Raw genomic sequence first — 14444 nt, forward strand, 5'->3', positions numbered from 1 at the left:
CGGGCCCAATTCAAGGTGTTGGTACTAACCTTTAAAACCCTATATGGTTCCGGCCCAGTCTATCTGAAGGAACGCCTCCAGTATCACCAAATATGCCACCAAACAAGATCAGCCTCACAAGACCTTCTCTCAGTCCCACCGGTGAAAACAGCTAGACTGGTGCGGACCAGAGAGAGGGCCTTTTCAATCGTAGCCCCCACCCTCTGGAACTTACTTCCTTTTGACCTTCGTCACACCTCCTCCCTGATGGCTTTTCACCAAGCTTTAAAGACCTGGCTGTTCAGGCAGGTCTATGGGATTTCTGGGGTGGGTTAGGTTTTTATATTGTATTACTGAAGGATGGTTTATGAATTGCTGTTAATATTGTAATTTGCTATATGCATATGTTTTTATATTGTATTTATATTGTGTACGTCGCCCAGAGTGTCCGCTTAGGCGGACAGATGGGCGACTAATTAAATAATAAAAACATTATTATTATTATAATTCTGTTCATCTTTAAGGTGCCACAGGACTCATTTGTGGATTTAAAAGTATTTTCATCTGAGGACAAACAGTTATATTTCTTACAATTAAATTATCTATCCTTTGCAAGTTGCTCTTTTTATAGTCTGTTGGTGGTGTTCATCCTGTTCACCCTAACAGATCATTTTCGAAGTCTAGGGTGCTTATTGAGCCAGAACTATAATTTGAGCTGCAAGTGGCCTCTGCAGCTCAGGCACATTTTATCAGCTTTGGTTGATATGCCACCTGCAACCATATCAGGGGTTGGACTCGATGGTTTTATAGTCCCCTTCCAGCTCTAGTATTCTATTCTATGAGATGGCCTTGCCACAGTTACTTATGCTCTGGTAATCTCTCATTCAGATTATTGGAATGTACCATTCATGGGCTACCTTTTGGAAGCAATCTGGAAACCACAGTTGCACCAAAACAGGACAGCAAGATTGTAACTGTACTGTGTGATTTGATCACATTATATTAGTGTTTTATCAGCTGCACTGGCTCCCAGTTGTTTCTGGGCCCAGTTCAAAGTATTCGTTTTAACCTTTGAAGCCGAGGCCTGGAGGCAACCCGGAACAGCTAAGCAGCAGACCCTTCCAGGATGCCGCGGGATAAGAGTTTGCAGTAGCCAGAGCAAGAGTGGGTGAGGTGAAGAGAGGGGGCTGAGCAGTGCACATCTAGCCTGCTCACCCTTCAAAGAAGCTGTAATTCAGAAGCCCTGCCATCTCTCCATAGGGGGAGGGAGTGAAGAAGGGCAGAAGACCTGCCTCCACGCCCGTCTGCAACTCCGAACAGTTGAGTGGCAGACCCTTCTAGGATGCCACAAGAATAACATTAGCAGCTGCCCGTGGCTGTGCTGCAGGCATCGCACTAAGGGTCATGCTTCAAGGGCATCAGCTCTTGGGTGAGGCCAGACAGGGGGCAGGGCTTATTGAGAATAAACTTTTACTATAGGGGGGATAGCTAAGTTTCTTAGTAACAACAACAACAACAATCCCTTCAACAACTTTTTTCCTTCTCTGTTCCTTTTCTGTAGTTGTAGTTGAGAATGAGAAAACCTAAGGAATTTCAGTATGAAGAATAAGAATAGCAAAAGACATTATAGTACAAATATTCACCAAGAAAACTATATGAGATATGTATATATATACTATTTTGTCCTTCTCCCTTCCCCCCCATTACTCTTTCTTTTACTTTGTTGAGAAAAGCATTACTGATAATATAATAATATTAGATACTTATATAGAGTTAAAATATAAACTGAATGAACTTTAACTCTTAGGATAAAGATTTTTATATTTAAACAGTTATTGAAATATTGAAACAACTACTCACAGATATTTTGTATGAAACTTTTGAATTGAACTTAATTTGGAACTAAGCAGTTTGATGAACTAATTTAAGAAGCTTCAAAGCTAATCAGACACAGGCACCTGTTGTATAATTGAAACAACTGATTGCAACAACTTGAATGAAGTGTTTAATTGGGACTTAGAATTGATTTAGTTGATTAATTAATTAAAATTAATGAAATAACCTAATACTTTCACAGCATCTTACAGTTAACTACAGTAGTACCTCAGTTAACAAAGTAGATGCGTTCCTGGACATTACTTCTTTAACAGAAACTTTGCTACCAGAGGTAGGAATAACAGAAAATATTGGGATAAGTTCCTACACCGCAAAAAAGAAGAGCGGTTCAACATGTTTCAGCAAACTTTTTATTCAAAACTAACAATACACATGTCTGCAATGAAACAACCAGGTCAGGTAAGCCTTGCATAAGTAAACAAAAACATTTTGAACTTTCTACAGACCACTTGAAGGCTTTTTCCAAAATGCATCCAGGGATGCCTGCCTTGCCTTTTTTCCAAAATCGTCGTAGCAACTCTCTATAGCAAGCTAAACCTTTGTGTACAGCAAGGAGCGCAATTCCAGCTGTGTATGAGAGAGACATCTACAGCAGCTGCCGCAATCCAGCAGGCAAGGAGCCATGTTCTGACCATGTCAGAGTGTGTGCCTCCATCCCCCCCATGCCCAAAAAAGCCTTTGTTGAAAGGAGCTTCATTCAGGAGGATTTGTTAACTGAGGTATCACTATACCTTACTGGAATAACACTTCCAAATTTACTCTCCTCCCTGCTTTTTTAAAACCCCATTTCTGAAGAAGGATTAACAGTAGAATGGGGCAATGACATGGACTGAGATACTGAGTAGTTTCCCCTTACTTACAATTAAGAAAATGGGAAGAAAAACAGCTAAAGCGAAAGATCCAAAGCAAAGCTCAATTGTAAAATATTTAAAAATTAATTCAAGAGGAAATGAAGACAAATAAAGAACAACAAAAAGAAATGGGAGTAGAAGAGGATACCAAAGAGGTTATACAAACTGATTTAGAACCAAATTATAATGGTTGAGAAAAAATAAGGAAGTGAAAGCATCAGAAATTATAGAGGAAAAATTTCTTATAAAGTAAGGATATACAGAAAAAAATATGGACAGTACCATCTCTAAAATCTCTGCTGATAGAAGAACAGAAAAATTTGGAAGCAAGAATTAATAAAATTCTAGAGCAAAGAGATGAAAGGTTCTTAGAAATACTACAACAAAGAGATCTTGAATTTAAGAAGCAGTGAAAAGAACGAGATAAAAAATTAGAAGAGCAATTGGGCATAATAACAGATAGAATAAAAAAGCTGGAACAAAAGCTGGAAAAAACAGGATAAAATCATAGAAGAAAACAAGAATCAGTCCAAGTTATATCCGAGATAGCAACTAAAGAGATTAAAGAATTGAAAAGTAAAAATGACATAAAGTGGATTTGAATAAAATAGATGACAAAATAGAACTACAGTTTGAATCTAGAAAACATAATCTCAAATTTAGAGGCCTGCCAGAGAAAATAGAGCAAGACAATTTGATGGGCTTCCTCTCTACTACATCAGTGGAGTTTCTTAAACATACACCGTCCCGCAGTAGTTGGCATTGAGACAGCTGTGAGAACAGCAAAAAGAAAGAGTAAACCTAAAGATGCTCTGATCTCATTCATCACTTTAGGAGAAAAAGAAGCAATACAATAAAATATGTGGACCAAGAAGAAACTGATAGTCCAAGGTTTAGAAATCCAGGTTTTGAAAAATGTTCATCCAGAAGCTTTATCAAGAAGGGAATTCAAATTTCTAACAGAAAAAAATGCAAGCAGTTGGGATACAATACAATTGGGACATTCCTTTTAAGTTAAATATCTTAATAAGGAACATATAGGTCTGGATTAAAACGCTGAATGAGGCAAAGCAGCTAGCCACCACATTAGAAGGTCCAAACTTTATTCAGTTTTCTCAAACAAAGTAAAAATAGATTTTCAGTATAAATACTAGATTTAGAAGTAGCTTCTTTAACTATAACTACATAAATTTATTAGATTTCTTCTTCGAATATATTTCTTTATTTCATTTATTTTTCTTCTATTTTACTATCTAATTGGGAGTATTTGCATAATGAATTCATTAAAAATAATATCACTTAATATCCTCCTTGGGAGGAACATTTAAAACTTGGATAGATTTATTATATCAAAGACCCACTGCAAAAGTATTTGTTAACAATCAAGTATCAACACCTATCATACTGGGGTACTCACCAAAGGTGTCCACTTTCATTGTTATTATTTGCTATTTTTTTAACCATTAGATATTTTAATAAGGAATAATCAACAAATCACAGGAATCAAATATGGCAGTGGAGAATGTTAAATAGTGTTATACATAGGCAATATAGCGCTGACTTCAACACAACCAGAATCATCTATCGAAAATACCCTTAACATGTTACAAATATACAGTGAAGCTTTGGGATATAAAATAAATACTAATAAATCAGAATGTTTTGGAATTAATATACCTAAGAGGCAAATAGAAAAACAGCTAGGAGATACTGGCCTACAATGGAAAAACAAACCTATAAGATATTTAGGCATTTGGCTACATCCTAGCCTTCAAACCATCAAGGAACACAATTATAAAAGACTGACTAAGCAGATTGAAGAAGATTTGGAAAAAAAGGGAAACATTACAGTTGTTGTAGTTTGGAAAAATAGCAGCCATATGCTTGATGATTTTACCCAAGATATTATTTATCTTTACGATGCTACCTTTAGAAATAGAAAATCATGAGCTAACATAATTACAGAAAAGAATACTGAAATTTAATTGATCAACCAAGCCAAGCAGAACAGCTAATGAGAATTTGTATAAAAAACTAGTAATGGAGGATTGGGAATACCTAATATAACAATGTATTATCAAGTAATTAAATTGTCTGATTTCAGGATGGTTTGAAGATAGAGATATTAAGAGCTGATCAAGAATTGTACAATAAAAAAACTACAGGAAATATTATTAAGCTAAAAACAATAAACAAAATTTTCTTACATCTACAAACACAATATTTAAAGTATGGATCAACTGTGTACAAAAGATAGCTCCTGGTTTCTCCCCCTTGATCATATGAATCTGTAAATAATCAAGTATGATGAACTATCAATGATCATTTATGGGAAAAATTGGTTTAAATAAGGATCTATCATCTATGAAAATGTCCTTACAGTTTTGAACAATGAGAGACCTCCATTTTTTTCACTTCTTCCAATTAAGACATATAGCGGAACAGATCAAGGCAAAATTCCAAGTTTATCTACTGCCTTTGAAAGTTTCTTATTTCAACCAGAGGAAAAGAAAGCCATTGCTAAAATGTATCAGATTCTCTCCTCAGTGAAAATGCAACAATTATACCCAACATACAAAAGGAAATGGAATCGAGATCTAGAGAAATTTAATTTATCAATATCAGAAGAGTGGATCTGACTGTTTAAGAACATCCCAAACACATTATCAAGTAGTAATCTGAAGGAAAACTATTTTAAAACAATTTATCAATGGTACTTAATACCCCACAGGCTAAGCAAAATATTTAATCAAAATATGTCCTGTTGAAAATGTAAAAGAAGTAAAGTGGACTTCATACACATCTTCTGGGACTGTGCAAAAAAAAAGAACACCCTTTGAAAAAGAATTCCAAATTCAATACAGGAAGTGATAGGCCAAATAATATCAAGAAATCCCCAAACATTTCTCTTGCGTATGTTCTTTTGGGAAGTTACAAATGTGGACTCCAAAATAATAGCACCTTTGCTCACAGGAGCGAAAATATATATTGCTCAATGATGGAAACACAACAAACCCCCAATGTTCAAAGAATGGCTGAAAAAAACTTGGGAAACAGTACTAATGATAAAAATGACATATAACAGGAATGCTATGTACAATATTTATCAAAATAAGTTTTTAGAGAGGTGGTCCTTGTTTATACAACTTTGGAATGATAAGGTGACCGATGAAATAGCCCCATTTAATTCATTTACATTACTATAATAATAATAATTTATCAGTATGTTTAAAAACACAAATGTGTATGAGTCAACCTTCTTTTATATATTTTGTGCCCTTTATATTTCTCATTTTTTATTTGTTTGTGAGCACATAGTATATTAATGTAAAAATTGTAATTTATTTTTTCCAAAAAAGTATTGGTTTTAACCTTTTAAATTCTTAATGATTTGGGACCAGGGGACGTGAAAGATCCTTCTCCTAATTATATGCCAAAACTTTGAGATCTTCTTCAAAGACACTACACTGGGTACCCCCACCAAATAAAATAAGACAAGCGGTTGCCAGGACAGGGCCTTATTGGCGGTGGCACCTCATTGTATAATGTCCTTCTCAGAGAGGCTCCTCTGGCATTTTCCTGTGGACATTCTGGTGCCAGGTGAATACTTTTTTTTTGAGCCCCAGAAAAATATAAAAATGTGTTTTTACTGTTTTAAATTAGTCATCTGGTTTTATTCTGCTAGAAATCTTTTATAATGTGTGTGTTATGATATTACTGTTTTTCCATACTGTATTTAATTGTATTTTATGTTTTGTGAGCTGTTCAGAGAACAACCTTATTGGGTAGTCTTACGAAATTTTAAAAATTTGTTTTTAAAGATTAATCAACATAAACAGCATTAAAAGTGCACTGTCTTGATTTTTTGTTCTTCAGAACAAGAGAGATGAGCATCTTCTGAAAAAAAGAAATGTGCCCCAAGAAGAAAGTTTAGAAGATTCAGATGTCGATGCTGATTTCAAAGCAGTAAGGCACTCGTATATGTGGGTCGCTGTTTCTGTTTGCGCCTATGTACATCTTCAATTACAAATGAGCACTTTCAGTTTTATGCCTCCCAAACCTAGCTCAGTGCTTTCTGTCCACACTAGCGGGCAGTGCTTGATAGGATATATTTATGCTATGCGTTGCTGTCCCTCCCTTCAGACAGAACTTCCCCACTCACCATAAGTTTTGGGAACATGAACTCTATTCTGGGCATGCATGCAGATATTGCTTTGGCTGTATGTGTACACCTTGAACTTTATTATTTTTGAAGGACAAAAGAGCAGTAAAAATTAACTTTTAAAGTGTGTGTGTTCGTTTGTTGGTTCATTCGTTCCTCCAACCCAGGAAACCTGAGGTCTGTTGTGGGCATGCATACAAGTATTTGTTTACTTGTGTGAGTACTCCATAACATTTTTATTTAATTTTTGAAATACAAGTTTTCCAATATACCAGGTTTGCACAAAAGAGAAGTCAGGGTGTTTTGTTTTTTTAAAATGTGTCACTCCAAGGCAGCAAGGATTTGGTCCCATGAAAGGCGGCTGTTTTCTTTCCTCCCCTTTTCCTCTCCCACTGTCTGTACCTGCTGGAGGAAAAAATATTTTGATTTTTAATAATAGCTGTTGTATATAAGAGCACTTCTGTGCAAAAGAGCTGTTTTAAAAATTAATATACTGAGCTGCCTTCAGCAACAACTGGTGGAAAAGGGCAGACTGCATCCTTCCTTTGTGGACCGATAGAAACTAGATTGAAGAAGTGGAGTGGCGATAGATGGCACCCAGTTAAATGTTGCCACAGATGTAAAGAAAAAAAGCCTGCCCATACAATGCATCCGTAATCAGGTAACGTGCAATTTTATATTGGATTTTCTTCTTTTATTGGATTATAGGAGGATTGGGAAAATCCGAATTTAGCAAGGGAAAGTGCAGGCTGTCCCTTGGATGAGGAAGTTATGTGATTGCTACAAAAATAGAGACGCAAGTAGCTTGAAATCCACATTAAACGCCAGTGAGGATGATCCCTTGGTTGCTTAATTAAGGGAAAACCTTACAGTAGAAGCTTTTGGCTTTTGCTCTTTGAATCTTATATTCAGTTAAATTTTGTGACATTTGTTTGGCAAAGTGGGCTCAGCGTTGTTATTTAAATACATGTTCCTTACTTTGCAGATAGTTGATTTATAATAATTATTATAATTAAACAATTTCTCTCTTGTTTAAAGCAAAATGTAACGCTAGAAGCTATATTGCAGGTAAGTTACTAAACAGTGTATTATTTCCTTGAGTTTGATTTGTTTAATGCTTGGCTCCTTCACTTATTGAATTCTATGTGTTGTTACAGAATGCCACAAGTGATAACCCTATTATCCAACTAAGTGCTGTCCAAGCCGCAAGGTAGGCATATAACTTTGAGGATTGATGTGCTATTATGCTATATTTACTATGTTTTTAATTTTATTCACCAGTTTCATTTTAATTTCACAGAAAGCTATTATCAAGTGACAGAAATCCTCCTATTGATGACCTAATAAAATCTGGAATTTTGCCAATCTTGGTTAAATGTCTAGAAAGGGATGATAAGTAAGTAATGATTTCTTTTTTTCAGTACTTATTGAAAGCATCCTATGAAACATGTTATCAGCTGAAGGGCTGCAATTGCCTTGCATTTTTAAACATTGATGTTACCAGTGCGACTTGGTATTTTTTACTCTGATATCTAAGAGCGCCTGCAAACTACGGACATGTACTTTTGGGGGAGTGAAACCTTGTCCAATACAGGTTGCATTCCACCTAACTGGCCATGATGAACCACCCACAAATAGTATCTCTATCTTATCTGGAATAAGCTTCAGATTATTGGTCCTCATCCAGTCCATTACTGAACTCAAGGTTCAGAATCTCCATGGCTTCACTTACATTAGCATACTGATGACATTTCAGTCCACTTCCCTCGGTGTCCTCTGTCAGCAGTTTCATGTTGATGTCAAATAGATTGGAGGGGGGTTGGGGAGAATAGAGTCCTTGGCATCATTGGAAAGGGGTAGAGCGACAATCTCCTAGCACTACCTTCTGGAACTGACCATCCAAGTAGGAGCAGAACTAGTACAAACCACCAAGATAGCCCCATGTCCCATTCTTGACAAAAGGTGACAAAAGCAGTTTATGTTCCAAACACAGGCCTAAAGCCTGATTGAAATTGATCTATATGTCCCTATAGCAACACCCAGGTGAAGTTGGGGGGGGGGCTAGTTTGGATTCTCCCCAGGACCAATTTGGACTTCCATCCATGCCCTCCCTGGATCCTTTGAACAGTTGAAGAAAGTGGAATGGTCCAACTCTGTCACAGCAAAACTCTACTGAAGTTGCTTTAACATTGTGGAACGCTTCCAAGTCCGATAGGCAGATGCTTCTGTAGCTACTCTTAACAATTTAGTGGTTATTCCAGTTCAGGGGCAGAGCTAAAGCAGGAGTGATGGACTTATAGCCTGCAGGCCTAATCAGGACTGCCAGTCCATTTGAAGTGGCCTACCAGCCCCCATATTCCTCCCCATCACAGGCTGGGAGAAGAGGCATCTTTCAATAAAGCCTGGCAGCTATGGAAGCATAGAGTTGTGCGTTGGTTCCCTGTAATGCAACCCACTCTGGGAGCCCACTTCAACTTACTGTACTGCTTTTAGGTAGTCTGGAGGTGGCTGCTGCTCTCCAAATATGGGAGAGAGAAAAGGAAATCTTTTAATCTTAAATTCCTGTTCTTCAACAAGGGCCTTTTCTCACCCTTTGGAATGTTTAGGCTTGGGCCACACTCTGGGGAACTCGTGGGAAAGATTGGTACAGCCTTGCAAGAATGACTTGTTTTGTCTCCTTCTCTTCCATGCCTGTGCAGACATTCTCTACAGTTATATGTTAAAATGCCACACAATTGGGGCTGAGGCCTTCTGTTTTAAACAGTTTGGTCTGGGAAGCTTAGAGTCTTAAGCAAGGGGAAAAAATGCTATTCCAGCGATGGATGCTTCCCTCTAAACATGTTGAAAAACAGAAAGTTTCATTATAAATATCCTTGTCCCAGACAGGCAGCCAAACTCAGGATTTATCTGGCTCTTTATAGGCCTCCATAACTGTCTGCTGGGCTGCAGCTTGTTTAGCGGGTCACAAGTTGTGTAAGTCTGTTACAAAGATAACAAATCTAAAAGAATACTGAGCTATTATTTAACAGACCTGAACATACAAGATCTGAACAGGGTGGATGCTACTGGAGGTCACTGATTCATAGGGTCGCCATAAGTCATAATCGACTCGAAGGTACATAACAACAACAAATTATTTAATAGGTAAAGCCTGACATATTTTGGCACAGACATAATCATATTTGAAATTTCAGTCACAATAATTGTTTGAATTCTGAATGATATGTTTAAATTGTATTTTAAATATATTTGTAGATTTCCTTATGAAGACATCTTAAAGTGTCATGGAGTGGATTACCAGTTAAATGCCGTCTTAATGGTTTTGCCTCTTGCATCTTTTCTAGATATAACTTGCAGGAGCAAAAGTCTCACTTGTGTATTAGAGTATACATTAGATGGCATGATGGGATGAAATTATAATAAAGTACTCTCTGAATTACATAGAAATATTATATCTTTTAATAGTGAAATCTTTCCTTAAAGAAATGTACTCTTGTTGGTAATTGAAAGTATTTAAAAGTGTAGAATATACAATATTATTGAGAATGTTTTATTCAGTGATGTTAACATGCAGGTTCCAGTCTGGTCTATGTATTCCATGTGTACATGTTAAGACAACCCTGTGTAGTAGGCCACTATTAAGACAGATAGTCTTGCTGTTCAAGACTACTGGTTAATCCAGGGCTGAGTTGAATTCCATTTCTCTGGTGATAAGTCCCCAATGGCTATAGATCTTTAGATTTTAAAATCTATTAAGATATCCCCTACCCCTCAGATTTCCTAGATTATTTGTTCTTTTATACGGTTATGACTAAATACTTAGCTTTGGAGGCCTGACATAAATGTATTGTGCCCTTTCATTATCCAGTGCAAGGAAAATCAGGAGAGGCAGCTGTTAAAGAAAATTTATGCCAGAAATTCTGTATGTGTTGATGTTATGCAAAAATGTGTGGAGCAGTTCATAGCTCATAATTTTTAGAAACAATGATTAAATGTTGGGTTATACTTTCTACCTATTTCTCAAGGAAGTTGTAGCAGATATAGGAAGAAGAAATAAATAGTGGCATTTAAATGCAAAATATTGAATTAATATTTCAGAAGCAATTCAACATGTACTTCTCTTATGCTGGCATTTTTTTCTATCTGAAGTGCAAATATTTCTGCTATTCTGGTGTTTTTGTTTTTTTAACAGTCCTTCCTTACAGTTTGAAGCTGCATGGGCCCTGACTAACATAGCATCAGGCACTTCTGCACAGACTCAAGCTGTTGTACAGTCTAGTAAGTGCTCTAAGTGCAAATTTGCAGTTGAAGATACACATACAACTTCTTCATGTATTGGATTTTTAAAATGAGATTGTTAAGAATTTCACATTTATGGTGTGCTTGTTTTATAAGCATGTTGCTTACTCTAGGTGTAACATTGAGAGCCTGTTTACATATTACTCTCATACTATGGGAATATATGGCACTCCCTGTTTTGCAACTGGGTGAAGGAGCAGTAGACAGTCTTCTACAGGTCAGGAAACCCTCATAGTAATTGCCATCTCTGCATATGAAAGCAGAATATTGACTGCAATCAAAGCTGCTGCTTTTCTAAGTAGGCTTTGTTGGAGCAGGGCAACAGCAACTCCAGTGAGGAAGTAAAGTTGTGGTTGTGGTATTGGGAGTCTTTCAGTTCCCACTGGCATATGGGTGGGTGAGGATGTTCATGCAGGGTATCCCTGTAGCTGCAGCCCCTCCAGGCAGAGATAACCTGACCTCATTTATCCACATTCTATACTGGACTATATTGCAATGTATTGCACATGAGGCTGTCTTTGAAGATTTCTCATAAACATCCAAAGTACAGCTGCTAGGCTACTAATGACTGGCTGAAAGAAACATATCACATACATTCTTAACCAACTGCACTGGCTGCCAGTTTGTTTCTGAACACAGTTCAGTAATAATTGGATTATATAAAGACAGCCTCCCAACAGACCTAGCTTTGCCTACGACTGTAGTCTTAATGATGGCTAGCTAGTTTCTTTGAGTCAACTGCTGTGAAGTGGAATAAGGGGCTGGGTCACACCAGTTTTTACAGACCAAGCTCAGCCTCAGGCATCAGCGTGAAAACTGCAGCCTGGCAGAGATTCAGACAAGAAACATTTTATCTGATCGTGCAGATTGGAAGTATACAAGGATATACGTACTACTTTCCCCTGAAGTTAGTGCTTGGTTGGGATGAGGATAAGCTTTTGAGATGCATCCCGGAACTAGAGAAGAGAGGCAATGAGTATGATAGAAATTTCTGGTAGTTGGGTCCATGTATTTCCGACACTTGATACTGTCTTCCCAACCGGATGGCTTTTGAAGGTGGACACGAATAATTTGAAAGGCATTGATCCACTTTCATTCACATTCCCAACATTAGGTCTTGTTTTAGAGAGGGTGGTGATGAAGTAACTGTTCTAGATTGGCCCTTTGGCAAAGCATACTCTCTTACTTTGTTAATGGAACAAACAGATCTTTTTATTCAGAGAAGACAGTTTAAACTTCCTAGATGCTGAATGAAGCCTGTATCTTATTTTAACTTTTAATTTGGAACGTAAATGTCAATATCTTCTTTCCTTCTGCAAAAGTAATTATGCAGGTGCACTTCTAATCTAATTTTGAATTAACATCAGAGGAATGTCCTCAAAGCTCAACTAAAAAATAGTTATGGTATTAAATAAGCTCTGTTAAGTGAAATTTGACATCTATAAAAAGTACTGCATTTTATCACTTCGGTGAATCCAGTTTTCTGCTGTTATAGATGCAGTACCTCTCTTCTTAAGACTGCTCCATTCACCACATCAAAATGTTTGTGAACAAGCTGTTTGGGCCCTTGGAAATATTATTGGTAAGTGTCAACTATATGCCTAAAAAAAATCTCACACATTGAAGGCTTCAAAATCATACATTGACATTACCCCATGAAACTATGTTTCCTCTACGCTCTTTTACGGTAACAGTAGATTTAAGTAAGACAACAGTTTCATGTTGGAAAACTTGGCTTAACTTGTTACGAGAGAAATTGTGTTCCTCAAAATTCCATTAAATATTAACTTTTTGTAGGTTTCATAGATTACTGATGGGGAAACATAGAACATCAGTGCCCCAACATAAGTCACTGCATACATTTCAAGGTTTCCCCATCATAAATGTAATTTCTTGTAAAAATTTCCCTTTTGTAGGTGATGGTCCTCAGTGTAGAGACTATGTCATATCACTGGGAGTTGTCAAACCTCTTCTATCCTTCATCAATCCTTCCATTCCCATAACTTTCCTCCGGAACGTCACATGGGTCATTGTAAATCTCTGCAGGAATAAGGATCCTCCACCACCTATGGAGACAGTTCAGGAGGTAAATAAAAAAATTACAACTAAGTATTGATACACTTCAGCTTCACTGCAAGTCATTTTTCCATGATGGTATATGTACTGTGCACTTTCTTAATGTGTTTTTATTTGTGCCTCATTTCATTTTTGAGTTATTAATTATCGCAGTATCTGAGGAATCTACTTATCTACTTTATCTGAAATCAAAATCTAATTTTTCCAGCTTAACAATACAGGCTAACAAGGCATGTAGATTTCAAAGAGATACAAGAGCTGTAGGGAACTGTCTGTTTAAATAAAGATTGTTACGGATGTAGGCTAAAAGCATGCATGATTCTATTTATATGAGAATCCTATTGGAGTGAGTGGAATTTACATGCATGCAAAGATATATGGGGTTCTGGGCAAAGGCAACAGTTTTTTAAGATGAAGTAATTTCACTGACAGCTAAATGTGGGAGCATTCTCTCTCCTTCATTTTCCCCTGAAATGCTGTGCAAGGGGGTGTAACCCCTTCCCTGTGGGTGGTTTTTATAATAAAATTCAGTACATTCCCAAGCTGCTTTCCTCCCCACAGAAAAAACATCTGGGTAGTCTGTCTCTCTTCCCATGTGAGTGGGAAAGCAGGTGCTGGTTTTGATTTTTTAAAAAATAAAAACCTACAGGAAAGGATCAAAAATTGTCACCACTGTTCCAGATAAACATATAGCCCTGGCAGCAGCAATTCAATTAAAAAAAACACTGTTGGAAGACTGATCATAGAATAGTAGAGTTGGAAGGGGCCTATAGGGCCATCAAGTCCAACCCCCTGCTCAATGCATGTCAATGATGACATCTATAATCTGATAAAGGGACTGATTTTGTGCTTCCTCTGCAACATGGTTACTGTTTTTCCATGAAGTGGATTCTGTGGTTTAGTGGTAACATCTAAATTCAGTTATCATGTGAGAGTCCAGTGCTATTTGCCCCCCAAATACTATGTACTCCCAGAGTTTTGTACTTCTGGGCTCAAATAGAGAACAAAAGAGATTTACAGTGCAATCCTACTATGCTTACTCAGAAGTAAGTGTTATTTACTTAATTACATGGGGCTTACTTGCAGGTAAGCAGTCTTAGGATTGTAGTCTTACTTAATTAAATTTCTTTACTGCTCCGTTACCATGCTGTCAGAAAAGTTCACAATATATAGCTGAATGA

General features: G+C 37.0%; 1 protein-coding gene across 1 annotated transcript in view; it reads left to right on the plus strand.

Moving 5' to 3' along the window:
* Positions 1–14444, plus strand: part of KPNA3 (karyopherin subunit alpha 3) — an 85398-nt gene that overhangs the window by 34361 nt on the left and 36593 nt on the right. The window contains exons 3-9 of the mRNA XM_061607552.1: positions 6603–6692; positions 7927–7956; positions 8046–8098; positions 8189–8284; positions 11081–11166; positions 12683–12769; positions 13104–13273. Coding sequence (XP_061463536.1) covers positions 6603–6692; positions 7927–7956; positions 8046–8098; positions 8189–8284; positions 11081–11166; positions 12683–12769; positions 13104–13273 — 612 coding nt within the window. The remainder of the gene's footprint in view (positions 1–6602; positions 6693–7926; positions 7957–8045; positions 8099–8188; positions 8285–11080; positions 11167–12682; positions 12770–13103; positions 13274–14444) is intronic.

The sequence above is a fragment of the Rhineura floridana genome, chromosome 2, assembly GCF_030035675.1.
Source record: "Rhineura floridana isolate rRhiFlo1 chromosome 2, rRhiFlo1.hap2, whole genome shotgun sequence".
NCBI lineage: Eukaryota > Metazoa > Chordata > Lepidosauria > Squamata > Rhineuridae > Rhineura > Rhineura floridana.